This window comes from Penaeus japonicus, unplaced genomic scaffold (genome assembly GCF_977035675.1).
Source record: "Penaeus japonicus unplaced genomic scaffold, GWHDUDI00000001_assembly GWHDUDI00000003, whole genome shotgun sequence".
Taxonomy (NCBI): Eukaryota; Metazoa; Arthropoda; class Malacostraca; order Decapoda; family Penaeidae; genus Penaeus; species Penaeus japonicus.
In genome coordinates, this window is record NW_028234405.1 from 16,696,738 (window position 1) to 16,709,109 (window position 12,372).

General features: G+C 39.6%; 1 protein-coding gene across 1 annotated transcript; it reads left to right on the top strand.

Annotated features, from left to right (window-relative positions):
* The first annotated feature begins 518 nt into the window (after positions 1 to 518).
* Positions 519 to 11,011, top strand: LOC147472123 (sialate:O-sulfotransferase 1-like). Its single transcript, XM_086556627.1, has 9 exons — positions 519 to 636; positions 1,057 to 1,193; positions 3,271 to 3,376; positions 4,978 to 5,123; positions 5,976 to 6,096; positions 6,480 to 6,571; positions 8,564 to 8,607; positions 10,447 to 10,629; positions 10,820 to 11,011. The coding sequence occupies exons 1-9, from the start codon at positions 572 to 574 to the stop codon at positions 10,925 to 10,927; spliced, it is 1,002 nt and encodes a 333-aa protein (XP_086412753.1). The 5' UTR covers positions 519 to 571; the 3' UTR covers positions 10,928 to 11,011.
* The last annotated feature ends 1,361 nt before the right edge of the window (positions 11,012 to 12,372 follow it).

A 12,372-nucleotide genomic window follows, 5' to 3' on the forward strand; every position in this document is an offset into this window, starting at 1 on the left:
TTACGGGATGTCCGTTCACCTCGAGCAAGTGCATATTGACAACAACTGTACCACCACTCCAACTGCCTTGACTTGAAAACACAATCATATCTATCCTCATTATTGAGATCAAGTAGTGCTGCAAAAAAGAATGTATGTCATGTACTGGTATTACCATTGTCATCATTATCATCAGTGATTTTCCTTTTATGATAATTATTATCATTATGATTTAAACAGACAACGAAATAAATGCTATAGCATTACTAATCATGATACATAAATAATGATTAACGAAATTTCACTCGGTGAAAACTCGTGGTTGAGGTCACTTCGGGTTCGTAATGATAGGCTAGTTTTTAAAATGTCAGAATCTTAGCCTGTTCTCCACTTATTTCGTAATTCTGGTGACTCAATTAAAGATTCATGAGTTAGTCTAGTGTTCGTAATTACAAGAAATCAGGACATAATGAATCCAAGAGTGCACCTTCTCAGCTGCAACTGAATTAATGCCAGGTGCCACGCCAGAGGTTGCAGCTTCTCATTCAGTCTGCACCGTCGCTTGAGGATAACGGGAGGCGCCGCCCATTCGATGGAACTGCCCAGAAACTCTCTGCGTTATTTACTTGGACTCATTCTCTTCGGAATATTGTTTACGTAAGTGTTCCACTCGCACATTTTGTAGTGACTTTGTCCATATGTTCGTCTGCCTTATTCTTAACACTGCCAATTCAAAAAATATATCTCATTTCGCTGCACTCAATATGGCGACCTTTTGCTGCCCACAAATTAACGTGTCTTTTATTTCTCCGAAGTTCCCTGCTTAAGATTATATCCTCCCATATAAGGTCATCGTGAAATACCACTATGACGCAAAATGGATGAATAATCATAATCATGTGTAACTTTAGTTGGTTCATAACTCATAAATTGGTCTATAAATTCATTTCCATTTCTCTTCTAACGTTTTTATATATTTTCGTAAGGTGGTTAGCCAATACTTTCACAAACTGTGTTTAATTGCTAGTTATATAACCACACAAGTCACTTAGATCATATTTTCCCCTAACGTTTCAGACTTTGGTGCGGCCTCCAAGGCACAGAACATGGCCGCCTCCTGTCAACAGCAGTTTCTTTGCCTCTCCGATATCTAGAGCAGCAAATCTCACCGAGGGATGAATTCGCGGCCGATGAGACAGAGAATGACTGGAAAGGTGAGAATGTGTGCTAAAGAGGGACGTGTGGTCTGGATGAGACCGAACTTCCACGTTAAGAGAGTGCGCCGTACAGATGTTTGTAAATGCAATACATTACACATAAAATAATAAGTTCGATAAATGAACCAGGAAAATGAATGTCTTAAAGATACTCTTCATATACTAATGTTGTCTACTTCAACCAAATTTGTCTAGAAACAGTATTTTTTTCATTTGGGTAACATTTAATTGCCAACCGACAATTGTCGATGTCAAGTTTTGATAATGTCTGAGTATACAAGCACACGCACACGCACACGCACACGTACACGCACACACACACGCACACGCACACGCGCGCACACACACACAGAAAAAGAACGAGTTAGGGTCCTGTGTTTCCTTTCGCCTGTGTTCTGAAACTGGTCGGCTATTCCCCGCTAGGCCGTAGCCGCGCAAGAGACAGTAGGCATGAAAGCCTGAAGGGAAGGCCATGCCATGTGTTCCCTTGGGACCTGGCTGGGCGAGTGTGTCTGCTAGGAAGTAGCGGAGAGTCAGGGTTGTGTTAGACGAGCAGAGTCACGGGAATTATGCATTTCCTTTGCGACAGGAAGGAGGGGAAGGAGTTTCATTTCAAAGACAGTAGTTTAGTGAATGCAAGTAAAATCCGTAAGTAGGAAAATTTAATTAAAAAGTAACGTGTATGTCATTAATAAAAAAATATATAAGACTCGAAGTAAATCTCTTTTGCATTTTCTAACACAACTATATTGGATATAAGAGGACTAACAAGAGTGTGCAATATGCTTTAAAGAACAAGGACTCAGAAGGTGGAAGTAAAATGTCTGCCTTTGTTCCAGTGTCGGTGATGTCCTGCTCTTTTCCCTCGTGTTTTACTTTGCCTTTATCGTTATGGTCCCTCGACCTTCTCTGTCGATTTCCGCCAACACCAGCAAGCGATAACTGGTCAAGCAGTAAAATGTCTTCGCAGGGAGGTTATTTTGTGGCTCCTTTTTGGGGTTATGCCTGTGTACAGGAGTCACAGCAGTCAGCCCTTACCCATTTACTGCACCATTTGAACTACTTCCCGCGTGATCGAGACACCTGTCTGTTTCTTCGGAGTTTGGTGTCCATGGACGTCGGGCCAGCCACCGTCTATTTTGTTCTTGTTTCAACTTTCCGTCAATCTGTATTAGTTCTCCCTCCTCTGGAAGTTCAAGCATTTTTGGCGCTTTGCTTAGGAAACAATCTCATTGTTTATAAGACTTTCACTCTCGGTTTGAATGATGAGATTATCATAGAATCTGTTCGGCTGACGAAGTATCCGAGAAGTTCGTTTTAATAGGTATTCCAAATTCCCTTGACTTCTGCCAAATTAGATTCGTGAAATATGTATGTTTGTCGGGTTTTAAGCAAATGGCATGCAGTAATTGGCAGCGATTATTCTTATCTACGATCAGTAATCATGGTAAAATAATTATTTTTAATTTAAGCTGTTTAGGAAGTTGTTGCTTTGAGTCAAATAGTTACATTAGGCAGAGATGTGTCCGAAAGGAAAGCAACGATTGGTGAATACTCAATGCAGGTGTTAGGTGTGGGTATGGAAATGGTCTTTAAGAAGGATGATTAAATGTTGCCGGAGCCGCTTTCCAAACATCAGCTAATAGGTAATCCTCAGAAGTAATTTTAATCAAAATGTAATACCATTCATATGACACATCCAAGACGGATTAGAAAGCAGATCAAATTGATATAACAGGAGAGTAAGTGTGTGACTGGTATTAGCAGGCTCTCTTACATTCACACATTCAACCAGGTTCAAAGAGAACAATTTTCCTTCAGTGCTTTCACACCCACCCTCGTTTGTGCGCACGTGATCTATAAGCGAGAGGAGGGGGCCGGCCATTCACATCGTAAATGCAAAGTGGCATAAATGAATCGCATTTCCTATTCCCTGAAACGAGACAAAATAACATCCACACCAAATACCCTCGGTAACGAACACGATAATCCGAAAGGTAGATATCTGGCTCGGATTCCTCCAAAAGGAAAATGGCATGACTGAGGGATGATTCCGAACGCTTTGCTTTCACAGCCATGCCCGACGAACGAAACGGCCCTCTACCACCCCCGCGTTGGCCAGAGCTCGACTCCAGCATGCCGACTAATCCCCTGTGGCCCTCAGATCCTGACTGCTCCATGTGAGTCTTTATTCGCCTCCCCTTCGCTCCCTTCTGTTTCCCTCCCTTCGGCCCCCTTTTGTTTCTCGCTTCATTTGTCTCTCTCTCTTTTATTTACCCCGTCGTTGCTCTCGCTCCCTTCTAAATCCCTCTCTTCGTCCCCTTTTTGTTTCTCGCCCTTCTCGCTTCATTTGTCTTTCTCTCTTTCATTTGCCCCGTCGTTTCTCTCGTTCCCTTCTATTTCCCTCTCTTCGTCCCCTTTTTGTTTCTCGCCCTTCTCGCTTTATTTGTCTTTATCTCTTTTATTTGCCCCGTCGTTTCTCTCGTTCCCTTCTATTTCCCTCCCTTCGTCCCCTTTTTGTTTCTCGCCCTTCTCGTTTCATTTGTCTTTCTCTCTTTTATTTGCCCCGTCGTTGCTCTCGCTCCCTTCTATTTCCCTCCCTTCGTCCCCTTTTTGTTTCTCGCCCTTCTCGTTTCATTTGTCCTTCTCTCTTTTATTTGCCCCGTCGTTTCTCTCGCTCCCTTCTATTTCCCTCCCTTCGTTCCCTTTTTGTTTCTCGCCCTTCTCGCTTCATTTGTCTTTCTCTCTTTTATTTGCCCCGTCGTTGCTCTCGCTCCCGTTCGCTCCCTTCTAATTCCCTCCCTTCGCTCCCCTTTTGTGTCTCGCCCTTCTCGCTTCATTTGTCTCTCTCTCTTTTACTTACCCCCCTCGTTGCTCTCGCTCCCGGTTGCTCCCTTCTAATTCCCTCCTTTCGCCCCCCTTTTGTTTCTCGCCCTTCTCGCCTCATTTGTCTTTCTCTCTTTTATTTACCCCGTCGTTGCTCTCTCCCCCTTTCTCTCCTTATTAATCTATGATTCCTACTGTGTCCCCTCTCTCTTCTATTCCCCTTTCCTTCTCTTTCTTTATTTCTGTCTCCCAGAGGCCAACTACGACAATTTTAGCGTAATCAATATATCTTGTACGGAAATTATGATATAAAAAATATTCTTTTTCGCCTTGTTTTAACTACTTTTCCTGTCACTCGCTGGTATGGGACTGCACTACGGTTTGTCAGTTGGGAGTAATACATCCATCAGGCTGTGTATGAATACAGCCTGTATTTCTCGTGATATTACACAGTTGATGTCGGGTTTAGAGGAGGCTCACTGAAGAAGTAAAGCAATGGCTCTACTAAAAAAGGAATGAGTTTCTAATTCTAAATGCCAGAGCCGTTCCACAAAACATCATGGAAACACCAAGATAGATATTGCTTTTATCATCTTGAAACTCTCATTATTAAAACAAATGAAAGCAATCTCTGCGGTTCTGGCCAAAGCTTGGGTTTACAGCCCGTAGGTTTTCAATGTGATTTTGTCAATTAGCTATCACAAGTTACTGATGGCTGTCCTTGAAGGTATCAATTTTCTATGTAAATAAGACATACTGAATAATGAAATGCAGCGATTTCATTAAATGAGTCACGAACAGGACACTGGAACTGCACAATTTCTTGTCAATGTATAGATTGTTTTTTTAGTTCACGAATTGTATTTTCATGCTGAAACGCATATAGTTTGTTTGCTTATTTGTGTGTGTGATAACGCGTGCATTATCCTCAGCATTATGCTGCTTATTCTTCCAGGTATAATGTTTCGTTTCCCCTCAAAGTCCGCAAAACGTTCCTGGTGTCTTTCCCGCGCTCTGGCAACAGCTGGACTCGTTACCTCATAGAGGGGGCGACGGGCTTGGTCACGGGAGCTGTCTTTAAGGAAAAGCTCTACCACTTTGGTAAGTAGATACTCAGAGTATCCAAGGAATCAGACGGATTAGGATATGATATGGATGTTTCCATCTCTCTCTCTCTCTCGCCCTCCCTCTCTCTCTCTCTCTCTCTCTCTCTCTCTCTCTCTCTCTATATATATATATATATATATATATATATATATATATATATATATATATATATATATATATTTATATACATACACGTATATATATATATATATATATATATATATATATATATATATATATATATATATATATATATATATATATATATATATATATATATATATATACACACATGTGTGTGTGTGTATATATATACAGATAGTCAAATATATATATATATATATATATATATATATATATATATATATATATAAAGATTCATATTCATAGAGATACATATATCGATATATATAGAGATCAAATGTGTATGTGATTTTGTGTGTATATATAAAATTTAGCAAGAAAAGCAAGGGGCGAATAAATGCAGTATATATTACCATTTTCGTTATATACAAGTGTTAAAATTGCAAAGCACACGCATGTGTGTGTGTATGTGTGTATGTGTATGTTTGTGTATGTATGTATGTATATATGTATATATATATATATATATATATATATATATATATATAATATAAATATTTATACATATATATATATATAAATTATATATACTGTATATATATATGCATATATATGCATACATACATATATATGTATATATATATATATATATATATATATATATATATATATATATACATATATACAACATCTGCACTTACATAATGGATAGCCTCTCTGTAAACAGAGAGGCTATAGTACCAGTTCCCTTTATAATTCCAGATATGAAAAACGACCCGGTGAAACTGGAAGGGAAAGTCATTCTCACAAAAATCCATTTCAACAACAGAGAAACAGTTCCTGACGACGTCCCTGTTATATTACTGCTAAGAAATCCTGCCAAGTAAGGAGTGTCCAGTATTTTGGTATTGTAAGAATATTCCATTCGTATTTAGTATGAGTGACAACACTGCGGATATTTCCCACCATGCATTGAAAAAAACGACCGTCAGCACATTGCTGCTTGCAACGAGTCCCCTCTTAGCCCATGCGAGTCTCAGGCGATCGCGTTCCTGGGCAGGCAAGAGGGGAACGGGCAGGGTATAAGTAAACACTGTAATGGAAATATCAAAATGAAACGGCTGTAAGATCACGATCATGCAAGGCGTAGCCGAGGCAATGTGGCTAGTGAGTATTGAGTGGCTCAGGAAGCCAATACTCGTGTATTGGCTACAAGAATGACTGACGAGTTTTTGCACAAGTGTAACCAAAAGGTTCCTTTCACAGATCCATCGTTTCCTTCTACAATTTCCGAAAGGCACAAGGATCTGGTTCAAGATGGTTGTACAATGTAAGCTACGAATCCTACTTTACAAAGGGTGAGTATACATGTTGTTGTTTACGTTGTATTAGTATGATGATAAGGGCAATGTTCAAAACTACAGCACATGCTGATGAACCTTGCTGTAGATGAAGATAATAATACTGACTGTATCATAATGTTATTATTATCATTATCATCACTGGAACTAGAATGCATGATAATTGTTATCATAATCATTATTGTTATTATTGTTATCATCATTATGATTATCATTATTATTAATGTTGTCATTATTGATATCATTATTATTAATGTTGTCATTATTGATATCATTATCAGTTTGTTATCATTATCATTATTACTATTATCATTATTGTTATGATCATTATGATTATTACTATTAAAATTATAATCATTAGTATTATGATTACTATTGTTATCATAGTTATTATTATTACTGTTTACACACTCCAAAGAACCCACTTTATTTTTAGCTTATAGTTTTAATTCTCCCACAAGTCTAGAGATTTCACAGAGAGCAATAACTATCATCATATTTATTATTATTGTTATCATCGTAATTGTTACCATTATCTATCATTATCATCCTTATTATTACCATCATCATCATTTTCAATTTCAACATCATCATTATCATTACTATTATCATGATCACTATCATTGTTATCACCACCATTATCATCATCATCACCTTTCTCTCCTTTTAGCTAGTCAGGTGTCGTCACGGAGGAATATCCGTGTCCCTCTCGCCCTGTCCTCCGCGTCCCTGCTATGCCAACCATCCGCACATCCTCCCTCGCCACATCCCCAGACCCTCCCCTTGCCCCCCCTCTCTCCTCCCGTCTGGCGCCTCCAGCCTCCGATCACTCCCGATGTACTCCGCGTCGCTCCTCTGCCCGAACCCCACTTCAATCTTGGCCTTCTTTTCCGTCTCCAGGCCGCCCTGCCTGCGCTGTCCCTCTAATTTACTCATTCGCTCTCCTGTCGTTCCTCGTCACTCCTCGCGGAAGTCGCAGCGACCTCCACGCTTCCGCTTCTATTTCCTCCTCCTCCTCCAGTCTTTTCCGCAGCGCCACGGCCTCTAAGCCGTGCAGCATAGCTGGTCTCGTAAACTTTCCTTCATTTTACTTGATACCCTTCTCCGCCCACTCCCGTAGTGCCTGCACTATCTTCTTCACATCTCAACCACACTCTTCACTAGTGGACCCCCAGTATTTCAATGCATACACCTTCATTACCTCTGCTCCTTGCAACTGCACCAATCCGCCGCCGCCCCTCTCTTACGTGTGCTAAGTGCTTCGCCTTGCTCCGACTCTCCAGACTCTCTTCACTCCGCCCCCTTCTCTAACTACAGATCACAATATCAGCCACGATCATCATGGTCCATGCAGACTGCTGTCCTCATGCATATCCTGCGCCACCCGCACAAACTTCTTTGCTACTCCTGACGTCCGCATGCAGTACCACAACTCCTCTCTTGGCGCCCTGGCATGAGCATTCTCTAACTCTACAAATATGCAGTGCAACTTCTTCTAACCAGCTTTATATTACTCCATGAAAGCGCTTATATCAACCGCTGAATCAGCAGTGCAGGAGACCTGGCAAGGGACCGTATTGCTGCCTGTGGACCTTCACTTCCTCTCAGCCCAAGTGCCACTGCTTTTTCCCATGACTTCATGCTGCGGCTGATGAGCTTTGTGCCTCTGCGTGATTAATATCATTACTCTATCTGTTATCATCATATCAGTATCATCGTGATTATCACTATTAGTGATGCTCTTATTATTATTATCATTGTTATTGTTTTCATTATCATAGTCATACAATTATTGTTAATATCATTACCATAATAATTTTAACCGTTATACTATTACAATCATTACTATTATCATTGTTATCATTCTCATTATTATTTTCATTTCCATGTTATCATCATCAACATCATCATTAATATCATATCAAAATACCATCACAGTCGATTTATCCAGCTATTATTGCCACGACTCACATCGGATTTCATTTTCAGATTTTGCCCGTCACGCCAACCGCCAGATTTCCAGATGGACAAAGGTAAAAAGACTTTGAGGAATGTATCTCTTTGTGGCGATTCTAGGATATCTTTCTTCCTTGCTCACTCCCTCAGTGCCTTCAGCCACATCCTGCCACATGGCACGTGGGTCACTTCCTTGCGAGACCCTTTCCATCTGATATCTTAGGGTAGGAAGGCTGTTTCTCTCCAATTCCCCCAAGCACGGAGGAACACCCGGTGGCTAATGCTTGGGGGGGCTTCGTCACGACATTTCTTTCGAAAATCTGCATCTATTGCGCGATTTAGGGGTTGGTTGCGTTTCTTTGCAGTTAAGATAAGATACCTGTAGAGTGCAATTATCATCTTGGTGGCCATTAGTGACATATTCTTGAAAGACCATTTTCCGCAGGAGATACACAATATAAGGTCGGCCATATACCACCAAGACACGAATCTGGAAATTCAAGACAGAGCTACAGCAGGTTCCTCACCATTAATCTTTTTGAAGTGCTCTTTGTCATTATCAGTATTCGTTTTCCACCTCCGGAGTTGCTTGATAAGAAATGCCTCAGTAGGTCTTAGGAAAAGGCTGTGCCTCACACCAATTAAGGACCTTGCGAAAAAGGAGGTCACTATTCTCGTCTGTTGGCGATGTTTCGATCAAGATTCTTTTGCAATGCACGTCAAAGGCACCGTGATCCGCGATGGATGCACTATAAATGGACTGCAACCAATTAGAGACCAATGGGCAAGGACATCCGACCCAAACCAGTTCCCTGCAGTGCCACTCAAGAATGGTGCACACTCAACAGAGCACGGTGTAAAGTCGCGTGCTAGCCTCACAAGATGGGGTTATATAGAAAATGCTAATTGCGACTGTGGTGAAACCCAAACAATGGACCACATCCTATCGAATTGTTCAAAAGTTCCTAATTGTTGTGATTCTGACCTAAGAAATCTCACAGATCGTGCATTATCTTGGAAAATGCTAATTGCGACTGTGGTGAAACCTAAACAATGGACCACATCCTATCGAATTGTTCAAAAGTTCCTAATTGTTGTGATTCTGACCTAAGAAATCTCACAGAGCCTGCTTTATTTTGGTTGCGTCACTGGAGTGACGCGACATGATGATGGCTTGATCTAGGAGCTCCGGGGTCATTCCAGTTCCCATTTTTATCACTCGGACTCAAGAAAGTCTCCAAAGTGGCAAGTAGTGAAGTTCCAGAGCTGGCCAAGGGATTCCTTGAGACCATTATTTCATTTGCCATGTAAAATCAACACTGATTTGATTTCCACATAAAACAGACTGATATTGGTTAAGGGACACCAGTACCAGTGCGCTCACTGAAAACCACTTTAATACTGGCTGATACCAGCAGTTACGAATAAAACTTTATCTGTTGTATTATACCGTACAGACATCAACAAAGGTATTCATCTAACATACTAAGGTCACTTGATAAGGTTAAAAAGAGGAATATAAAAACATCTAATGATTCAAAGGTGTTAAAACTTTGGAGAGGGTGTTCAAAATTTTTAACTCGTCCTTCTGATTTGCATATTATAATAGGCTGATTGGCTAAGATACAATTTATGTCCCGCTATCTATGCATATGCATTACATGTATTCCCAGTTTATAATTGGAATGTTCACCTGTAGTGCGATAAAAAAAGAAAAAAAAAAAAAAGATCACAGTAAAAAGCAGGTCTCATTGCGAACTGAGAACACTTAATTGGATAGCGACACGAACACTATTTGTGAAGTCATCTTAGCTATGGTTAGGGGAAAGGTTTCTGGATGCATTTATCATACGGTGACCATAGCTCGGCTAAGGAACGTAGAATTTCGATGCACATGTTTCCTACGAATTTCACAGTTGGCCGCGGACCGACTCGTGTACTCCCGGCGACTGCTGGTGATCCCCTACGAGGTGCTGAAGGCGGATCCGATCGCGCAGGTGCGGAGAGCTCTCGCGTTCCTCGGCATTCCGGCGGACGAGGCTCGCCTGGCCTGCCTGCGACACCACTCGCAAGGGATCGCCTTGGGACTGCAGAGACAGGTCACTGTTTAAGACTGATTTTTCCTTTGATCTATGATGCTGAAAATTTTGTTTGAAATATTTCCCATTTCTTTCTAAACTATGGTATCTAGAATTCATCGCCTAATGGCCCTATTCTATGCATGGATGTTCTTATCGTTTTCGACCACGCCCTTCATTCTTTTCAAATCGTTTTCCGTTTTGCCTGCAGGCCGACCCGTACACCCCTCAGCAGAAGCTAGTGATGGCAGAGGCTGTGGCAAATATTTCTGAGCTCCTTCGGGAACGGAACTTTCCTCCTTTGCCTGCCTATAATTAGCTGATCTCTCCTGGTCATTGAAGGAAATAAATACGTCTATATGTCATTTATATGACTCTATACACACAAACATATACGTATATATATATATACATATATATATATATATATATATATATATATATATATATATATATATATATATATATATGCATACACACACACATACACATATATATACACATATATACTTATATATGAATATATATATATATATGTATATATTTACATATATATGTATATATATACATTTTTATATATATGCATGTATATATATGTATAAATATATATATGTATATATATAAACATGTATATACATACTGTACATATATATATATATATATATATATATATATAGATATATATATATATATATATACATATATATGTGTATATATATATATATATATATATATATATATATATATATATATATATATATATATATATATATATATATATATATATATATATGTATATATATGGTCCAAGCTGAGGAAGAGGATGACCTTGATCATGCACAAACGGGCCTGGAGTTTTTAAGAACATCATCAACGTCTGAGAGCGGACCTTTTTTGGATACTGGAGACGGAAAATTCCATTTGGATTGTTGGCTAGCCCACGTATTTTCTATTTTTATTATTCAAAATCATGTATATATAAGGTTTCTTTTATTTCTGTACGGTATGTTATTTGTTTTATTGTAAAAACCTCCTATTTTAAATTCTATTACACACGAACAACCTTAGAAGTCTAAAGGAAAAGCCTTAACGTCTTTAAGAGCAGACGACCATTTCCAGTAAAACGAGTCTTGCTGCGCAGACTCGAGAGAAACAAGGTTGGCCCACGACCTTGTTTGGTATATAAGGTCGGGTCAACGACCTTAGGGTAGTTGATCACGTCTGTAGACATGGGAAAAGGAGAAGAAAAGAAATGAGAGGCGCAAGTATATGTAAATATGGGAGCAAGGTACAGGCTTTTGTGCGTTAATCACAAGCAAAAAAAGAAAAGAAAAAAATGACGTTTTTTTATACTACTTATTTACATAAAACACATGAAATTGCAACATATTTAAGACCAGACTCCTGCCACTAACGAGAAAGGACGTGGCACAACCGTCGGTAGACCTGACAAGCAAAATTAAAAAGATAAAACCGAAAAAGCGAATAGCTTTTATTCCTCTCACTCTGGTAATTCACTTAAGGTAGCTAGATACGTTCTTAGATCTTGCTCTCTCTTCCTTTTTCGAGAATCTGATTCTGTACTTCTCTTTTTCGTATTCGTATTTAGGGTAGTTGCGAAGTACCCTGACTCAGTGTTTTACGGTCGGTCTTTCCTTCAGGAAGCCGACATTTTCGTCTTAACGGATTATTTCACTCTCGGCTTTCCGTGTTTATGGAGTTCCGGAATTTTTAGAGATATTGATTATCTATGTTTTTATTGAG